Source organism: Delphinapterus leucas, chromosome 16, assembly GCF_059928025.1.
Source record: "Delphinapterus leucas isolate spDelLeu-1000000601 "Yukka" chromosome 16, BTC_Dleu_Yukka2, whole genome shotgun sequence".
In the NCBI taxonomy this organism is placed as follows: Eukaryota; Metazoa; Chordata; class Mammalia; order Artiodactyla; family Monodontidae; genus Delphinapterus; species Delphinapterus leucas.
The window spans coordinates 84,293,156-84,314,227 of NC_143144.1; the positions used below are offsets into that span (position 1 = coordinate 84,293,156).

Consider the following 21,072-nt stretch of genomic DNA (forward strand, 5'->3'; position numbering starts at 1 on the left):
AGACTGAGACCCCAGCACAGGGTTGTTTATGAGACACTGCTTAAAGGTCTTCAGCTGCTGCCCGCTGCTTGCAGGATGAAGTGCACACATTTCTGAATCTGTAAGGCCCTGCACACACTGGTGTGTGTCTCCTCGCAGGTGAGGCCAGGCCTGTGTTCCCCGGGCGCATCAGCCACATCCGTCCTACCTGTGCTGGGCCGCGTTGCCAAGCGGTTGTGGCCTCGCATATTCAGTCGGGCCCTCGTAAGGGTGGTGAGTGTACACTGAAGGAGGCAGCCTGTCGGTTGAGGCCTGCGTGACCGCCCTCGGGATGCTGGGTGGAGTCTTTTCCCACCTTCCCCCAAAAGCCTCAAGCTGCAGCCTCTGAGAAGGAGACTAGAGAAAGCCTGCCCAGCAGGCTGGAAAGTGCAGGGAAGCCTGCCGTCTGTCCAGGGCCTGGGAGGTCAGGAAGGAATGGCATCTGAAGAAATCCGACTTGGCGCCAGTGCTTTTGTGGGTGTGTCGTTCTCAGAAATTAAAGGAAAAGCTGGATCCATCATAAAACTGGGGCTCAGAAGCAGCAAAAGTGAACCCTCTCTAGAGGGACGTTTTCTCAGTCCAGCGGAGCACATTCCCTGAAAATCGGCCCCTGCTGAAGGTGAGAAGTCACCTCCTTGAGGGGAGCCACAGATCCCCAAACAGAAGGATTAGCACCCCGAGTAGAAGAAACAGTGAGACCATCCGAAGTGAGTCTAAGATATGTTGGTTTAAACTTGAGCTAAAAGGGAGCACAGTGACCACAGTGAATGAATGAGAAGACTCAGAAGAGAACCAAATAGAAGTCCCGGGCACGAAAGTCACAGCAACTGAAATGAGCCTCGCAGAGCGACCAGCACGTAGAGTAGACTCTCTGAAGCCTGAGACCCAGTGTGAACTCGGAGGGGGTCCCCCAGAAGCCAGCTCAAAGCCACAGAGCACATGGAACCGTGCTGGTCTGTCGTTGAAACGTGATGGGAGGGGTGGGTGCCTGCAGGCTAATTACTTGGATGGTATCGAGATTTCTGGAAAATATTTTTTAAGATGAGTACTTGGTGATTCTACAGATCAAAACTGGTGCAGGTGATAGCCTTAGGAAGGGGCAGGCACGCTCCCCCTGGAGTTGCTTCTGTGCTTGTCATCCTCGTGCTCTCACATCCCTGCTCTGCAGGGTGACTGCAGACAGCCCCAAACAGAAGAGCTCAGGTACCGGGCGTCCTTCCTGGGCACTGCCCCTTTCCAGAGATCGTGTCCTCACAGCTGGAGGTGGAAGCGCGGGTGGGATGACCCGGGCCGCGTCCTCCGTCCTCCTGCCGGCACCTTTCCGCTGTCCTGGCGCAGGCGAGACCTGCATACCTGCAAGGCAGCTACGGGCTGACCCACTTAGATGCAGTGGGCGTGTTCTGTTTGCTTCTTAGTCACGTGGACGCTGGGCCTAGAGGCTGAATCAGCTCCTGTTATCTCTTTTGCAGCCCCGTGGAGGCCCCCGCTCCTCCTGAGCGGCTCGGAGGCCCAGAGGAAGTGACGGAGCCCCTGGCGCAGTGTGCGGCTTGGCTGGGTGCCTATTTCCATGAGCCCGCGGTCCTCGAGGAGCGCCCCGTGCCTGCTCTTCACCATCCCATTTTCCAGAAAGGTCAGTACCTCGGCCACCTCGCAGTGTTTGGTTCAGGGGGGCTGACCTATTGACTGTCACTGACCTCCCAGCTCAGGTTACTGACTACACTGACGTGGCGTTTTCACATCGTCTGAACAGAGGCGGCGTGTGGCCGCACTGGATGGATAGGAGTGCGCAGTCTCCACCCGTTCCAAGTGGTTGTGTTAGTTTTGGCACGTGGTCACGTAATTCTTGGCAAAGGCAATAAAAATGATTCATGTAGATGGGCTCCTGACTCTCGCTGGCTGAAAGGTTTAAATAGGAACACATCTGAATGGCAGTAAGTTTTTCAATAAGCTTATTGTTAACTTCATCTGCTTGCCAACAGCACAGAAAACGAGGCTCATACATGGACAATTGGCCACTTCCATACACTCAGTCAGTGACACTTAACGTTGGAGTGGGTAGCGGCAGTGTGTCTTCTTGAATAAGTTTTCAGGTTAACCCCTCAAATTTACCATAGTTCAATAATTGTATTCTCGGGCTTCCCTGGTGGCACAGTGGTTAAGAGTCCGCCTGCCGATGCAGGGGACACGGGTTCGTGCCCCGGTCCGGGAGGATCCCACATGCCGCGGAGAGGCTGGGCCCGTGAGCCATGGCCGCTGAGCCTGCGCGTCCGGAGCCTGTGCTCCGCAACGGGAGAGGCCACAACAGTGAGAGGCCCATGTACCACAAAAAAAATAAAAAATAAAAATAATAATAATAATTGTATTCTCAAGGGATGAATTATTGTAGGATGAACTTATTGTCTACATGCGGTGTGCCGATGGAATATAGAGTCTGCGAAAACCTAAAAACACTTTCCCAGACGTTTCTTTGTAAGCTTTTGTTCGCAGCTTCATTATGGCAACTAGAGTCATTCTAGACATATACCAGGGGTTTATTTCACATGGTGATTTTTTCATGGTCATCTTAGTATTAATGAGTGTATATTTACATATAGATATATACGTATAGATGCATACACTTAAGGAAAAAAAATTACCCTGAGATTTTAGATGAGGTAAATTGAAAGCCATTTTGAATTTCAAAATGGAATTCGCTCAATAAGTTTAATGGTTCTAAATGCTGCTGTGGCTTTCAGCAAAAATGAACTTGAAGGTGGAGCAGGTTCAGGGGAAGCAGGTAGAAAAGTTCAAGCCAGTTGAGCTGATACCTGAGTTGACTAACAAGGTCCAATGAGTGACCAGGTAGGTAGGACCCTGGACGTTTTTGCTCGTAATGAACTGAAGCTGAGCTGGGTACCACGTCAGCCCCCTTGCATCACGTCGGGCTGTCTCCAGACGGTGTCTTCCATTGGGAGCCCCAGAACGTCTAAAAGGGCGTCTCTAGGACAGGGCGTGAGAGCTGGAGTGGGCCTTTGCCCCACGCCCTACTCACGTCCAGAGACCCTCCGTTGTTGCTCCCGAGAATGGGGCCCTCGCGGGCCGAGGTGGTGCTGTGGCCGCGTCGCCCCCCTGCCCAGCACTGACCGCCTGCTCGGAACCAGCACCTCAGGTCGCCGGGCTGGGTCGAGGGTGTGGGTGACCCTCCTCGTGTGCCCCTCCCCCTTGCCAGGCGCAGGATGGGGGTCCTGCTGCGGGTTTGTTTTTACAGTGGGGGCTTGGGAACCTTGGAACAGTGAACTCTTCGATCTCCTGTTGCCATTTGGGGGTTACTGCCCTGGCAGGAGCAGGAGAGAACTGGCCAAGCGGCTCTCCTTCTCTTTACATGTATCACCTAAGTGAGCTGAAATTTAAGGGTTAGAAAATTTCAGAGCAGAGAAATTAGGAAACCAGGTCAGGAAGGATCTGTATGATCTAACGAGGGGGTCAGCAGGGGGTGAGCTTATAAAATCCTGAAGTCCTGTCCTCAGTGCTTGAAGAGAGTTGGGACCACTCTCACCCTGCTGCCCCCCGCCTTCCCGGCTCTGGGCCCGAGCTTGGCCATCTCCTCTGCCAGCTGGTCATGGTCATGGTCATGGTCATGGTCATGATCATGGTCAGTCTGGGCAACCAGGACAAGCTGCAGGTAGGCACTGGGGAAGGATGAAGTCCGTCCAGTCACCCGTAGCCCATCCCCTGTTGGACAAGCCCTGCAGAGCTGGTGGATACTCACTACTGGGGCCAGGTACCCTCCAGCTGGGTTTTGGGGTGAGGGCAGCCTCTCGCACCGCCCTGGTGGCAGGAGATCCCCCAGGCTAGGCCCGCCTGCTGACAGTTAATGGTTGCTGTAGGGCCAGGTGTTTCTGATTTAGCTCAGTCACGCCTCCCAGGCAGGGGCCAGGTGTGGGGATTTTACATTTTAACAAGGGAGGTGGTGGATGGTTGTAATATGATTGCTAACACGGAGTTAATTGGCACTAACCCCCAGATGTGGTGACACCCCTTTCTGTCCAGCGGTGGTTGGCTTTGCTGTCTTTCTCTGTGTCCCTTAGCCAGTGAAATTGTGGTGAGCGGAAAAGGCCCACACAAGGAAAGTGCCCTGGCAGCCCCAGAGCTTCTAGAAGCTGTGAATCAACACAAGAAAAGAAACCTTTGCAAATGGGGAGGAATGGGTGTGTTTATCGTGGAAAAAATGCTTCCTTGGCAAATGCTATTTTCTGTGCATCTCAGATTTTGAACACGTTTAACATCCTTTTGGGTGTCATTTTTCATCATAGTCCTCTGAGATTTAGAGCAGACCTCCCTGTTTCAACTTGGTTAGAAGCGTAGTGATAACTGAGCTCCTCCTTGAGTTCAGCACTTCCGCAGGTAACTCCCAGAACCCGGCCTGGAAGGCTCTGGCCTCTGCTCCGGCTGCACTGTCTGTTCCACTACCCCGGGCCTGGCCTGGCCTGGCCTGCTGCTGCCCAGAGGCCCCTCTGCTCGGGCAGGACCGCTCTCCTCTCAGGCTCCTTCCTCCAGATCAGTGTGGTGTTCTCCATCTAGTTGTTTTGTTAGGCTGGTCACAAAACGGTGCTGAGTTGAACCATACGGAATTGCCATTTTGTAGGTTAAAACATCAAATATTGGAAATTTCACATCATTCAACTTGTTACCTTGGAGGATTTCTGAAGTCTAAGTAGGAACAAGTTAATTATCTAGGTATTTCTGGCAAGAAACCGTTGAGCTGTCCTCCTGACCAGAAGCCTGGAGGCCTAGGTGGCTGCCTTTTTCTTGGGCCGCAGCAGGTGGGGTTTCTCTGTGGGAAAGAGAGGCCGCAGTTACCGGGGGTGAGGTTCGTGGTGCTGTTGAAGAAATGAAAGTGAAGCGTGAGTGTGAATAAGAAGTGTTCTAATTCCTTGTGGGATTGTCGTTTTAGTCATTTAATTTCAAAAACAAATTAACGTTTTGTTTTCTGAGTTTTGTGAAGGGAGTTTGTGTGTTGCTCAGGAGCTAGCCGTCTTGTAATGCAGTGAAGCATTTAGGGAGGTCGGGTCCTCCCTATAATATAACCTCTTAAAAAGGTCCGATTTGTTTATTTTGAATTCATTTTTCTCCAAGAAATAGTTGTTTAACGAAGCCATTATTCCTGAAATACATCTTACTCTTTCTTTCATAATAAAATATCATTTAAACTTATTTTCTGTGAATACTCCCTCACTTCTTTATATTTACTTATAAAAAATTTTTAGCTTCTTTGTATAATATACATCTTAACGCTTGTAGCCTTAGAGATCGATCGCAAAAGCAGTTGGAGTGACTAAAGAAGCGCTGTACCAAAAGCAGTATTTCACACTGAGTTCAAGAAGAGCAGGCCTGTGAAAGGCTAAGATCTGCTTTCAGACCCAGAATGTGTGTGTGTGGACACTCCCTTCCCTCTGCCCCTGAAGACCCTCCTGGGCAGGTGTGGCCAGGCGGTGGGCGGCAGGCCTGCCAGGCGTGCGGCTTTGTGCTTTTCCTGCCAGCCTGGAGTGCCCTCGCTGGGCAAGTGCCTGGCCTGTGCCGAGGACATCACAGGAGGCCGTCCCCGGGGCACATGTGGAGGCCCTTGACTGTCCTCCCTGTGCGGTCTCACACATGACGGTTTTCAACAGATGAGTTCTGAGTTTTCTTTTCAAAGTGACTGCAATGTTCCCTTTTAAATGAAATATTTAACACTTTAATAATTCCTTTGTCACAGCTATTAGCTTGTAGCTATGAAATCCAGCTGCATGACAGTAGTAAAACCTGCATTTTTTTAAAACCTGCTGGCTAGAGGGAAGTTTCCTTGCAACTTCTATTTCAGAGACTCTGTAAGGAGTCCTGTAATTCTGTATCCCCGTCAAACCCTCTTTCAAAAGGGCCTCTAGAAAACCCTACCAGTCAGTTAGGGGAAAGGCCCTTTCAGGGCACATGAATTAATTTCCCCACTGTGTCCTAAATGTGGGGTCCCACTGAGCCCCCTTCATTCAGTGCCCTGGAGGCCTGCTTTGGTGTGCATGTCGCCTTACACGCCATAAAGCCAGCCCAGTCAGCCTCCGGAGGGTGTCGCCGTGGAGAGGAGCGCGTCTCCTCTCAGGCTCCCTTCTGGGTCTGCAGCAGGAGGCAGCTCTGTGCTTTCAGGCGGTTTGTACTAGTATTTTTCCTGAATTTAAAAAAAAGGAATTACAATTTAAAGAGAAAATAGCTAAAGTGGGAGATGCTTTACAGGTTCTGGTTGATAGCCATCGCTGTTCTCGTGTTCTTTAAATGAGGGCTTCTAAAAATGGTTGACCTTGCTGAGATATTACCTGGTGGGGCTGGAAGGTTCATAAACCTTACGGTGCCCGTTTACTGATTAGAACAAGCTAAGGCTTGCACTTAAATTAAGTGGGAAGGAAACAGCTGGTGAGAACGGACTTCTTTCAACCCTAGAGCTGCTGAGCTGCTTTTCAGGGCTAATAGACGTGGAGATCTGGGTCTGTGGCCTTCTAAGGCTGAGGCTGGGAAAGGTGAAATGAAAAGACCAGATCAAAAGCCTGAGAGCGGGTGGCAGGCCATGGAGCCCAAGGTGCCGGGAAGGTGGTCGGAGGTCTCAAATCGATACAGGAGGCCACCGCCAGGAGCGGCCCATCACCTCTTTCACGGAGAGTAAAATCCAGTGTGTTTTTGTGGTTTAGAACCATGAGAGAAAAGAGATAAGTGGGAATGTTTATGAACAAAACCAAGGCAGGACTTGGTGAAAGCAAAGGATCCACGGGGTGTAGCGCGAGTCCTGGGGGCGACAGAGGTGGGGTTAAGCTGCCTTCCTCGTCGGGATGTTCGTTTGTTTGCTCCTGACCCTTCAGGGCTTCGCTAACCCGTCTCCGAGAATCCCTCCCCGCTAGGACCAGGAGGCCAGTCCCACGCCGTCGTTCGTCCCTTTGCGGAGCCGCTCAGGAGAGCCCTGCTTTTCTCCAGGCGGCCCCTCCATCTGGCTCTCATGGGAGCCAGCAGCTGCCATGCATCCCTTTCCTAGTGGACGGGAGCATCTTCATGGGCTCGTCATCCTCTCCTGCCTGCCTGGCCCCTGCCCTCATTTGAATATTACATCACTTCCAGCCCCTCAGTGGAACAAAAATTAGATTCCCAGAATTCTGTGTTCCACATTGAGGGTTTCTCTGGGTTGGGGGCTCCCAGCCTGGGCAGAGGGAGCATCATTTCAGCAGGTGGGACTGTGTGAGGCCGGCCAGGCCAGCTCAGAAGCAGTCAGTGCACTTCACTAGGAGCTCTTCACCTCAGCTATCAGCAACCTTCCGGTGTATTGTGAGGTTCATGGGCCAAAGAGCGTAAGGTTCCGATTATGTCTGAGGGTCATCATTTTTTCTATTTTATCTTTTTTTTTTTTTGCGGTACACGGGCCTCTCACTGTTGCGGCCTCTCCCATTGCGGAGCACAGGCTCCGGACGCGCAGGCTCAGCGGCCATGGCTCAAGGGCCCAGCTGCTCTGCGGCATGTGAGATCTTCCCAGACCGGGGCACGAACCCGCGTCCCCGGCATCGGCAGGCGGACTCTCAACCACTGCGCCACCAGGGAAGCCCTTCTATTTTATCTTGATGCAGTTTCCTGCCTGGCGGTTGTCATTAGGTAACCACACGTTGAACTAGGAGAGAGTCTCGAAAGTTTCAACTCTGACTCGTTCAGGCAAACAGGTTCTTCAGGTTAGTCTGGTAGCTCAGGCCCTTCTTCTGGGAGTGTATGTATCAGAATGCTCTAGAGAGCTTGTTAACAATAGTATGCCTATAATTTCTAAAATCTTACAAGAGGCAACTATATATATATATATATATATACACACACACACACACGCACACACACATACGTGTTTGCGTATCCATACGCACACACATGTATATGTGTGTATATGTAGTATATGTACCTGTGCGCTACTTTGAGAATTATTGCCTTTAAAAGAATTTATTAAAATGGATCTAGCTCTTCTGAGTGCTTTTGCTGCGTGCTTCGCTCTGTACGAAGGTTAACACTCCTAATTTAATAATGATGCCGTTTGAGACGTAACTGCATGCTTAAGAAGTGTTTTTGCTGTTGTGATCAACAGCTTACCTAAGTTCTAGGTTGCGTGTGCATGTCTCCCTGCCTTTGGAGCTCTGCACATAGCCAGGTGAGAAGGCGGGAGAGCCCACGTATCCTTCACCTTTGAGTTGGGAAGACTGGGCGAGACAGGCGGCACGTTGACGCCTCCATTGCCGGGTATGGACGCACATCGGGACGATGCCCCCCGAGAGCCTGCAGAGCCTCGCCAGGTGCTGCCACGTTGCCAGGATACCCCAGGGTAGAGTGTCGGCACAAAGCTGAGCAGAGCCTTCAGAAGGCGTCCCGATACTTTGACCAAAACTCTGTTTTTTCTTTGAAGTAGCCAGCTGAGTGAAGCTTTAGATTCTTCTGGAGACCCACGAGCAGTGGAAGTGGCCGTTAGAGGGGTTCTGGAAGCTGACCTAATTCTCTGCGTACCTAACGTGGAACTTGTCCTGGGACCGCGGTGATAGAGTGTAAATATCCACACACCTGACAGTCGCCTTACACTTACCTTAGGGAGGAAGCATAGTAAAATGCCCGCCCCCCTGCTGTGGGGGGAGAATTTAGCCTGTTGATACCTGCTCCTGAAGTGCCGTCGTGGCTGGAACAGAACCACAGCCTGCTGGCCTCTGAGAAAATGCCTGGTGTCCCTGTGCAAAGAGCCCTCTGACTGATCAGTAATTACCAGGGTATCCTGGGTAGCCTAGTTCAGTGGAAGTTTCCTCCTAAATCTAAGAGGTGGTCAGATCCTGCGTTCCCTGAGGTTTCCATAAATCAGGCAAAAAAATTGAACTCGAGAATGCCTTCCCTCAAGGCCACTGGGGTCACACGGTATAATTTAACCAAGCTCAAACGGTAACCAAAAAGCTGGTTTGAAAGTCAGCTACTTTCAAACCTTGTAGGATTTAATGGGGTCTCTATTACAAATAAATAGTACCTAAAATTGAAATTATTACAAGTGTTGCTTTTTTGGGAAAATATTCACATTAAAACATGACTATTACCTGTAGCGTAGCAATTAAACATCATACCAATGGAAGTGCCTATTAAAAATAAAAGTCACCCTGATTACGTTCACACGTTTAGAAAGATATTACTTGCAAGGTCCTCTGTTGGATTTGGGTGTATTTCACCTCAAAAAAGGAGTAGAGAATCAAGTTTCTGCCTGCTAGGGGAAGTAAATTACATTGTCACCTTCTTAATAATTTTTCATTTGAAATGAGCTTTGAAAAATAAGAATCTTCTAACAAGCCTATATTTTAAAGTGACAAACCGACTTTAAATGTCCTTCCAAGATTTTTATTCCAACTGTAGTCATTATTATACGTGTGCTGCTTCCAAAGAGATGTTTAAAGTAATATTTTTGTGGTCATAGGATGTCTGTTCACATTTTACAGGCAACATTAATGTATCTTGATACCATGCTAGCGATAATAAATAGAATCATCTCTACTACCTGGGTTTATAGAGAAAATGGTATTTTAATACAACGGTGTATAGAACTGGACTATAAGTTACCAACGTTAAATGTCCATATATTGGTATAAAACTCATGGCAGTAATGCCGTCAAACTATTTGTAGGATCCCAAAGTGTAAAAACTATTACTTAATTTAAATGCTCTATCACATAGGTTTACTTGCAACCCTTATGTTCAAGATGACTCAGAATATAAGATTTATTGAAGGTCACGTTTCAAATGTCAGGATGGAAAAGTGAGGCATTGACGTGCAGAAGAATCACCTGTCTTTCCGAGGTGTGAGGCCATTGGTGTGGCTTTCATGACCACGAGGGGTGGGAATCTCCAGGGCAGAGCAGACCTGCTGGAGGCTCAGCTTCTGGGGCATCATGTGATGTTTTAAGGCCACATAATAAAGTGCTTCTGAAGAAGAAAACTGAAGAATGAAGTAGAGGAAGAGTCTGTTTAGCTCTTCAGTATGTCACTGAGTTATATTCAGATTTTTCCCGCCCTCAAAACACTGAGGGAAATACTGGTAATGTTTTGGGAAGTAGCATCCCTGCTGAGCCCTGCCCCTCAGCCAGCATCACTGTATATGGGATCTCTGTTACTACGGCAACTACTTTTTCCTTTCTTGAGTGCTGCTGTTTGTCATGACACAAACACATCGTGTAAAGGACGTGTCCCGGATTTGGGGGGAGGGGGCATTGTCTGCTTTTTCCTAAAAACACACACTCCTTCCTCAGCTGCGCTGCGAGGTCCAGCAGCAGCGTGCTCTTTCAGCCTGTCCTCAGACAGTGTGAAGGAGACCCAGCATCCGTGCTTTGGAGACCCGGGGCTCACTGCTTGGCCAAGAGGTATACTTTTCATAGAGAATTCGCATCTCTTCCTCTTTGTAGAATAAAATATGCAAGAAGCAACATAAATGGCATGTCCCCCCCCCTTTTTTTCTTCAAGAATTGGGCCTTTGATGTTCAAGAGCAGCTAATATTAAAGGCCATCCCTAGCAGGCTGTAGAAACTGCACCTATTTGTGACATGTAAAGCAGCACAAATCTCGCTGAATATGATGGTATCATTAGTTTGTGAATCGCATCCTTGAAAATAACCGTGGAGGAGCCAGATCGGTTTAGAAGAAGATAACAAAATGGTTTAAGCTACTTAGGTTGAATGCCAATTATATTTTAATATTCAACTGAGCATATTTTACTAAGAAAAAAGGCCGCATTGACGCATGCATAACTCATTGGCAGCGTCGGCCAGCTGTGCCACTCTACTCTCCGGATCACTTTGTGCATTTTAGTAGCATGGTAATTTAGTAGAGAACTACCTGAGTGATGGCATTTTCAATGAGCAGGTAATCTACAGAGAATTTCTATATGGTTATGAGTTCTGTGCTTCAGCCCGGCAACACAAAAATACATCAAGACCAATTACGGTATCAACTTTCAGTGTGGTACCCTCGCCACGCAAGTGCATGTATTTCTGCCCCAGGCATTTCAAATTGCATCTAATTTGAAATCTTTGGGGTTTTAATTAAATTTCAGAATATATGGAATTCTTCATTAGTACCTGCTCTGAATAGAAGATTATGCTTCTCTCGGTTTCTCGTTAAAGAAGTAGGCTGTGGTAAAGAGCATGTTCAGGAACCAATCATTTGTGGGGCCTGGGTATTGGAACAGAAATAGTGAAATGCAAAATAATATCCAAAAGATTATTAGTCCAGGGAGAGTCTCTTGATTTGTATTTTAATGGAATTTTACATTTCTCTTAATGATTTGCAAATTGTCCTCTGATTATAAGATGCATTAAGCTTTTCACTTTAATGGCAAAGACACAGCCATTAGCAGAATTTTTTTTTCTGTCTCCTTTTTAGAGTGCTTCCCTGCAGCAGATAAATATTGAAACCATTAACACCTTTTGATGTCCGTCACAGCCTGCGTCTTAGACCCACACACGCACGGCTCCCAAGGTCTCTCAGTGTTAACACGTGGCTGGGGGCCCCTGACTCTCCACCCGCTGTGCTTCCTATTCTAGAATATGGGATTCGTCGCATTTAGGGTTTCATTAGTGGTCTTGTTTATTTGGGTTAAAGCTAACGCGTTTCAGTATTATTAATGGCCCCATTTGTGTTAATAAAAGCTGTGCTGTCAGCGTGGAGGTTGACGGTGGTCTGCAGGGCTGGAGCGAGGGGGAGCCTGCGCAGCCCTGGAGAATCGGGAAGGAGTGCACCCGGCACCATCTCCCCGCGCGGAGCTTGCAGAGGGCGCTGGCTGCCTGGGCTGACCGCACTCCACCCCGACCGCAGAGCACCTGCCTCTGGCTTGGCCTCTGAGATACTGTCTGCCCAGGTGGGCGGGCCACACGGAGCCACAGCAGAGGGGGAGGGCTCCAGGAGGAAGGGCGGCCCCCACCTGACTCGGTCCTGCGGGGAACCAGCCGCGCTCGGCCTCCCAGGGCCCCGAGGGGTCACTCTTCCCGACTCTTCTCCGACGGCACCCAGTCCGTTGTCCTTTCGTTCACTGCCTTGTGGATGTGGGTTGAGCACCAGAAGCCGTTGTTCATCGTGCCGTGGATACAGTTACGGATGGGGTGGGTTCTAGTGGGGGGAACGGGGGAGGGGAACGGAGAGGTGGTGAACAGACGTGGGGCTCACCATGGGTCACAGGTGGCACCCTGTGGAGCCCTGTGTTTGTCCTCAGCCCAGCACCCAGCCCAGTCCCCGTGAACGTGACAAGGAATGCGTGAATGCAGGCCGTGCCAGCCCGCTTTTGGAACTTGGCGTGACGTTCCTGGGTCTGGGTGTCCCTTGCGGATGAGCGCAGATGAGGCCCGCCGCCATTTCCTCCTTTCCCGGGGACTCTTCACTTGTGGGACGTCCTCCTTTGGTGGAACACGTACGTGAGCGCATTGGGGTTTGTGTCGGGGATGTCTGCACCGGAGAGCACGATGTTAGGGGACGCAGGCCCGCCGCCCTTGACTGAGGCTGGAGGTCTTTGTGAAGTGTAGCCGGCCTGTTGCCAGCACCCTGGATGCACTTCGTGGCCAGGTACCCTGACCTTCAGTTCAGTTGCCGGGGACTGGGCCCTCCTTCCAAGCGTGGCTTCTCGCTCTGCAGCACAGAAAGCGAGAGGACGGGGCCAGCGGGCCAGCCAGGTGTCAACACGAGGGCGTGTGTGGAGGTGTGCCTTGTGTCTGAGAAAACTGGCAGGCTTGCCTCCCTGTTGTTTCCTCCTCCTACAAGGAGAAGATAGGAAAGGCGTCCGCAATCAACGAAGGTTATGTTGATGCTTCGTTCCCTGGTAGCGAACCAGGCCTCCGAGGAAAAGCAGGGAGCCGTTGGCTGAGGCACTGCTGCATCTCTAGAGCACACACCACCCTGGGCGCGCGCTGGGACTCCAAGATGCTCCCTGGTGAATGTGCCGATGCAGGCAGCCTCTGGCGCGGCCCGGGCCCCAACGCTGCACTCAGTCGTCCGCCTGGCTGCCTCTCCAGAGCCTGTGCCCGGGCGGCCCCAGCTCCGCCTGGCTCTCCATCTCGTCTCTGCCCCTGCCTCAGAAGCGTGTGAAGATTGACCGCGTCGCTCTCCGCTGTGCAGTAAAGTCTCATCAGGCCTGCCATGAGGCCCCGCTCCTCCTTCCACCCAGAGGAAGACTCTTTGCTGATGGAACTGGTTCCTGCTGTCTGGGCTGGAGGGTTGAGGGCCTCAGGGAAGGTGGGATCTTACATAGCAAGTCTCCGGGGAGCCCCTTCCTGGGGAAGGCTCACGCTGGCGCAGAGGTCTACACAGGCGCTGGATCCCGAGGTGTGTGAATGCCCCAGAGCCAGGCCCCAAACCGCCTGCACCTCAAGGCTAGAGCCCTTCTCCGAGGCCTTGCGCGTGACCTCTCGGGACCCCCATCCCTCCTGCCCAGGGCTGCACACACGCTGTTTCTGAGCCTGAGTGCTTTTCTAAACCTCGGGTTTTTAAATTCAACCAGTTTAATCTGGGATCCTAGAAAGAAAACTGGAGGCTCTGAGTTTACGTTAGAGATTTGAGCTGTGTTAGCTTTCTCTCTCAGCACACGTGATGGTTCTCGGAGAACTTCTTACAGCTTGTCGGCCTTGCCCCCCTCACTGAGCTGATAAAGGCAGCGCCACGTGTGCCCTCGTGCCCGCCCGCCACTGGGTGGCGGAGCTCCCCGGAGCCCACGGCACGGCCGCACCCACCCCAGGTGAAAGGAATTGAGGGGACTGTCTCCCGCACCCATCACTCCCTCGGCCCTGCTGCTGCAGCAGAGTGGAGGGTCTGCGGGGCTCAAGGACAGCTGAGCGCAAGCAGGGCTTCGGAAGACGTGGACAGACCTCCTCTTAAACTGTAGGGGACCTGTTCTAGGCCACTTGGGTAAAGCGTAAGTTCTACTGGATGTTAGTAGATATCTCACCAGAAAAAGATTCCATGACCAAAAAGCTTGAGAAATTTTAAACAAAGCTAAACAGGTTTCTTTGTGACAGGAATTCTCAGAACCTTGAACATGTTGCTGGTCAAGAAGATGGTCAGTAAATGCCCTGACTTGCCCAGACAACCTTCTTCTACGACGCCTCTCCCTGCTGGCATCCGTGGGATGCTCATGTTTCTCAGAGCACAGCCTGGGGGACTCCAGCCTGTGGAACTGCCGTAGAAATGAGCTAGACATCCTGGGTTGACCTGTGGACACTGGCAGGGTTTCAGGAAATGTCCGGCTTTTCAGAGGACCCTGGGAGGTGTGCGGCCCTAGCCCACCCCATCCCATCCCAGACCGAGTGCGCATGGGCCCTTTCTTCCAAGAGCATGCGGAAGGAAGTGTGTAGGATAACCACTTCCCAGCTGCCTTGGACGCTGCTGTTAAGTGATTCTTGATTGGTTGTTCCTTTTTATACTCTAGGGTCAGAAGTCCTAGAAATCACTCAGTTCAACATATCTATTGAATGCCTTCCCCTGGACTTAAAAATAAGTAAATAAACGTCGCCCTCTTCACAGTGAAGCTGGGAGGGTGGGGATGCGGATGCCGTTCTCTGGCAGAGCCCTAGGCCAGACCACGGAGAAAGGAGTTCAGTTATCAGTCATTCAGCAAATATTTATTGAGCTATAAGCAAAGCCCTCTTTTTGGCTCTTGGACTTAGCAACAAACTAAACAAAGTTCTGGGTCTTATGGAGCTTACATTCTAGTGGGAAGTATGCAGGTGTGTGTTTGTAAGTCTATCCCATATATATATAGATACAGATATAGATATATACCCCCTAGACCGTCAGGGAGGGGCGTCATCGCTTTGTGCAATAGAAATCAGGCCGCAGGGATGAGGGTGTGAGGGGGCTCCTTTGGAAAGTATGGTCAGGAAGGGAGGGGACGCCACAAGCATGGAATCCGGATGCTGGCAACGTCGTCGTCTTCCCTCTTATTTTACAAGTTAATTGTCGGGGGGAGAGGAAGAAAACTATGTGAATAAATACCTTTTGAATCATTTTTTATCATATGAGAGAAAGGAGCAATTTCAAGGGCCTCACGAAGAATAATTGCTGAGTCCACGGATGACAGGTTGGTATTTTCATTATTTTTATGAAATAGCTACTTCAGACAAAAGAATATTCATTAAGGATTTGTGAGGTATAAACAAAAAAGAGAGGACTCCTATGTACCCACCCAGGTTGAGAATGGAGCACTGCCAGCGCCGCTCAGTCCCACGTGCCCTCCCTGGCCACGTCTGCCTTTCCCCAGCCCGGCTCCATGTTTTGCATTTTGTATATGAATGGAATAACGCTGATGTCTCCCTGTGACTTGCTTCTTTCAATCAACATTTTTGTGAGACCCGTCTGTTTTGAATCCTGTAGGGATACTTCACTAACTATAACTACTATGTAGAATCCCATCTTATGGATGTGCTGTTATTTGTTTCCTATCCTCTGTCGGTAGGCATTGGGCTTCTCCTCATTCTTTGCCTTTTTAACTAGTGATGCGACAAATACTTTAGCACAGGTGTCCCAGTGTCCAGGTGGCTGGAATCTGTGGGCAGAGTACTGGAGAAAAGGGAGCTACACAGAGAGCTTCAGAACTCAGCGTGGTGTCCTCTTGAGTCGGTTGCGGAGTGCTACTGTGTGTGCGTGGGGACCCACTTGAGACTGACAAGGAGCTACTGGGAACTGAAGTTGAACAATTCCCAGGGTAGTGAACAGCACTAGAGATGGAAAGTGTGGGAAAGTACGAGAAAAAGTTTGTTTTTTGTTTTTCATTTAAAAATGATTAACTGTTCAAAATAAAATTAATAATAAATTTGGGGTTTATAATATACATAGAAGTAAAATACAACAGTAACACGAAAGGTAGGACTGGGAAAATGGAAATATGCTATCAGTTACTAGATTACTGTGAGCAAGTTATTGTATTAACTGAGGGAAGACTTTGATAAAGAGGCATATTATAAATCCTATAATGCCGCTAAGAAACAAAACCAAAGTGAATAGTTCACAGGCCAGAACAGAAGGTAAAATAGAGTACTAACTTTTAAAGTAATCTAAAAGGAGGCAGGACATAGAGGGAAAGGAGAACAGATGGGACAAATAGCAAGTTGGTAGTAGGCAGATGCAAGCCCAAGCATACCGACATGTACACTGAATGTAAATGGTCTCAAGGTTCAAATTAAAAGGCATAGATAAACAGACTGGATTTAAGAAGCCAGACCCTACTATATATTTTCTACAATAAACAGATAATTTAAAAGGACAAAGGGTTCTGTGCAAAAAGGTAAGAAGAACAAAGGCGTGCGTATTAAAAAGGAATAAGTATACTGTCTATATTCAGATTGCAAATTGTTTACATAGAAAATCTTATAGAATTTTGAAAATATCTAACAAGTGAATTTAACAAGGTTAAGGATACAATTTTAATATGTAAGAATTAATTGATTTTACATAATAAAATTAAGAATTAAATTTTAAAAATTACAAGAAGTGTCCGAAGTATAAAGTATTTCGGATTAACTTTAGTAAAAGATATGCAGACGTCTCCACTGAACAATATAAAACGGAGAGAAGTTAAAGAGGGTCTGAATAAATGTGTAGATCTTGGTCATTGGAAAAGCCAATATTGTCAAGAAGTTAGTTCTCTGTGAGCTCTATATTCAGTTCCATCAGGCCTTTGAATTCCCAGCTGATACTAAACCTACATGGACATGCAAAGGGCCTGGAATATCCAAAGCAGCCTTGAAAAAGAATCGAGTTGTAGGACTTACATTACCTGATTTTAAAACTTAAGACAGATCTTCTATAGTCAAGGCGCTGTGGGACTGGCACAAGCCTCAAGACTTAGAGCAATAGAACATACTAGAGCTTACCACACTTTTATAGTCATTGTATCCCTGAGAAAGGCTCCAAATAGACGGATGAGGAAAGTAAATCTTTTCAAAAAACAGTGCTTAAACAACTGGATATCTCACACACACACACACACACACACACACACACACACACACACACACATACACGCACGCACAAAAAAAAATTTGTCTTGACCCCTAGCTCACGCCATACATAAAAATTGATTTGAGGTGTATCATGTACGTAACATAAAGCTGAAACTCCAAAGCTTTTAGAAGAAAACATGGAGAATATCTTCATGACTTGAATAAACAAACATTTCATACAACACTGAAATACAAAGCCAGGAAAGAAAATAGCAATAAAATAGACTTTATCAGAAGTTAAAAGACATCATTAAGAAAATGAATTGGAAAGTCACAGAGTAAGAGAAAAGATTTGCTACACGCATATTCCGTGTCAGTAGCCATGGGTTGAATGACTAAGGCAAGTGATCTAATTATAGAGCACTTCATTTAATTAATTATTATTTCCCCAGCCTGCTGCTGATGTGCAACCTTGGAGATTCATTAATCTGAGTATCAAACAAACAGTATTCCTAGATCTGAAAATCACTGTGTCAGTTCCCCGCCTTTTCCTGAGTGTCGTGTTGAGCCAGCACTGTTGACAGCCCTTTCGGAAAGTGCTTCTCCAGCGTTGGAGAGTCCGTTTGGCTGCAGGGCAATCTTTGCCGGCCATGACCACACACAGCCATGGGCGGGGGAGTCTGTCTGCTGGCTCCTACTGTGGAACAGGACCTGGTTTTTGAAGTTGGCGATAGTTTGTTGACCACTCCATAGAGTCAGAGGTATTGTCATTTATCACAGAAACTTCTGGAAGAATTTGAGCCCCTGATAATGTATGGCTTGAGACTTTTTAAAGTTTTAAGTGGTAGATGCACACGTGATACTGAAAATTCAAAATCAAATATTTTCAATTTTGTCTCTGTTGTTGAAAATGAAAAATCTTACTGTCTCACCCCCTACCTCATAATATAGTGGTGGAGTTTCAGCTGAATGAAAAGACTCAGAATTAAGTTGCTGAATTTGAAGGGGAACACAGTAGTGTTTAAGGGGATCATGGGACTTATGAGAACTATGTAATGAGGTACTTTCTGTGACTGTGCAGATTTCGTTTCTGTGTTTAAAGCCCACTTTCCCAGCCTGAGATAATTGATGCTCACTTTGAGAATTTGGGAGGTATGGCAGAAACTGTTGGGACTGATTTTAGAATTGTTGTGATATGCCATCTTGTTACTATAGTCAGTTAACAAAGTCATAGGTGAAGTCAGGACTTTTGGTCCATCCAGGGTTCCCTACTGAATTATGAAATGCCATGATGCTGTCTAGGAAGGAGATGTGAGATGACCAGTCTCCACCGTGACCTTTCATGATCCTCACCCCTACTTCCCCAGCTGAATCAGAGCTGGCCCCAGGTGGCCCACAGGGTATGGAAGAAGTGACGGTATGGCTTCCGAGGCTGGGAAATGCATTGCATCTCCCAGTGCCCTCTTGGATCACTTAACTCTGAGGGAAGCCAACCGCCATGTCGTGAAGACACTCAGCAGCCCTTTGGAGAGGTCACATGGGGAGGAACTGAGGCCCCCAGCCAACAGCCAGCAACAAATTCCCAGCCACAAAAAATGGGTGAGAAAAGAGGCCGAGGGAAGGACCTTATCGAATGCTAACTTTCTTGGGCTGAGTGGAGCGTCCGGAAGAGGCCCACACTCCGAGCAGGAAGGTGAGGGTCCTGGGAAGCAGGCCAGGGCACCAGTGGCAAGCGCTACCGTGTGGCGAGGACAAAAGCAGAATGGGAGGCAGCAGGCCCCGGCAGCACTGGGCTGCTGTGCCTCGGCTTCCCTGCTGCGGCGGGCACCGTGGGTGAGCTCGGGGGGTTTGTCTGCCCTGGGGCCTAAGGCCAGCCCTGGAAGAAGGCCACTTGGTTATACCGTCCCTCGCTTTAAAGTCTGCACTTACCGGACTGCCGGGTAAGACCCAGAATTCCCATGGCCCGCCGTGTGGCCTCTGCCGCCTGGAGCCCCTGCCGTGCTCTGCAGTCCCACCTGCACCCCTGAGCCGGCCGCTCCTCCTTCCTGGCACCCACCCGCTCAGCCTGGAGCCTGTCACCTGCTCACCCACAGGTCTCAGCCCAGGGAGCCTCTCCCTCACAGCCTGCGCTCTGCTCTGCTTCTCATTTGTATTCAGTTGTATGAACGCCAGGCATTCACCTGCTCCACGAAGGGCTTGCCCGCCAGGGAGGTCACCACCGGTTGCTGCTCATTAAATATTTATTGAATTAATGAGTAAGAAGCCAATTAGTTAATTGATAAATCCGAACACCTCACATGGGTCTTTCTTCCCTCCCGTGTGAGCCTGAGTTTGGGACATCACTATTTACTTAGGCCAGCGTGCTCCTTCTGAGGTGACATTAGTCATCCCCATACTGCAGCAAGGTGGTCCTGTGCACCCTGCCAGATACCAGTGGTCCTCAGCGGCCACTGGGCAGGGTTGGATAGTGGGCTGGGTACAGGCTCTGCCCGTTTTTCCCCAGCGGCAGCCCTGGGCTGGTGACAGCAGCTACGCCCCTCTCATGACACCTGTGGGAGTTGCAGGTACCGTCTTCATTCAGTTATGGAACGAAGTAGAGCTCCCTGAGCCCTGGGCATCCAGTCCTTCCACCGGGGCCGTCACCAGCCTCAGAGCCCACTGTCCGTGTCCCACTAGGCTCTGTGCGCTGCTCGTTTTGGTCTGCAGCCCAGACTTTCCAGAAAACCCCAGGGATGGTTGGAAGACAGTGGCGGGTTATCCCGCTTTGGTCTCTTACCTGCCCAGAGCAGGGAGAGGACCATGTCCTCATCCCTTTGTAAACGGGCGAGGACTGACTTTTCAGGGAACAGATCTGATGTGAAGTGTAAAAGGCTGAAGGACTTTAGCGTTACCTTATGGGGTTGCCACCTGCCCCAGCAGCCCCTGTCTGCACTCAGCCCTGGTCCTTGCGAGGAGAGGAGGAGACCGGGACCCGCCGGGCTGGGCAAGCGGGGTGGGGGGGCGGTGGTGTGTCCTCCCACCTCCCCATCTACCCGGGTGAACTTTCTCCGCGTGTGTTCACAGTGGGTATCCTGGCCAGGCCCTTCTCCCGCCTTTCCTGCTCATCACCCCTGCCGAGGGCACCCGTTACCCCCTTCACCCACACCTGCAGAGCCTCGTCCTCATTTGAATAGGTGAGAAACCAAAGTCAGCTGCACAATTGGAGCTGGATTCCATCACTCAAAATTCAGTCACAACTTCTTTTGAATTCTTCAGCTGCCCTGCGGCAAAGGCTCAATGTTGATACTGAGATTAATCCCCAAAGAGACCCTCATTTCTCTGCAGAGAAATTAAAGCTTGCCAGTTTTCCTTGTGCCTGTCCTTCTGACAGCTCTGTCAGTAATGATATGCCTTCTCCATGGCGTAATCCCCGTCCCACGGTAAAGAATAATTCATTAAGAAATTAAGGGCTTATGCTTCTTTCTGTTGGGTTGGTCATCCAAAGTTAGCTAAAATTATTTAACAGACCTCAGGGCTATTTCAGACAAGCTCAAGAAGCCGCATGGGTGGGGATCGTTCAGACTCACCCGCCCCCCTTTAGATTTGCCAGTGTTCCCAGAGATTGAGTTAAATGACACCAACTGGGGCCTCTGGCTGGGCCTAGGATGGTGGGTTCAAAAGGAAGCGTATTTTTAGACTTCGCAGGAGCATCGAGATTTGTGCTAATCAAGCCGGACGCTCTGGAGGGCTAGCAGAAGGCTTCTAGAAGCTCTGAAAGAGTGCACGGGCGTTCCTGAACAGGGTTGGAGAGGGGTGGGGTCCGGCATGCATACGTTGACTCGTTTTTTACAGAACACTGGTGCGTATAGCATGAAATGGCATGGATCTGAAATTCACTAGCCACTGGTACCTTTTCTGCCTCTGGACTAAAGCCACAAACGGGAAGGCGAGATTTGACGGAGGCCTCTTGTCGCTGACTCTGGGCAGAGAAAAGGACACTGATGTTGGAAAATGTTGTATCATTTAAATCTGATTTTTCTGCCTTCCTGTTGTTTTGATAACAAGCTTGTGCCCGTGAGTTATGTCCTTCCTGTGGGGTAGGCTCGTTCAGGAG

General features: G+C 49.4%; 1 protein-coding gene across 8 annotated transcripts in view; it reads left to right on the forward strand.

The window, feature by feature from the left end:
• Positions 1–21,072, forward strand: part of MGMT (O-6-methylguanine-DNA methyltransferase) — a 285,152-nt gene that overhangs the window by 236,539 nt on the left and 27,541 nt on the right. For all 8 annotated transcript variants that reach the window (XM_022568447.2, XM_022568451.2, XM_089898362.1 and 5 more), the window contains one exon: positions 1,488–1,648. In XM_022568447.2, the coding sequence (XP_022424155.1) occupies positions 1,488–1,648 (161 nt within the window). The remainder of the gene's footprint in view (positions 1–1,487; positions 1,649–21,072) is intronic.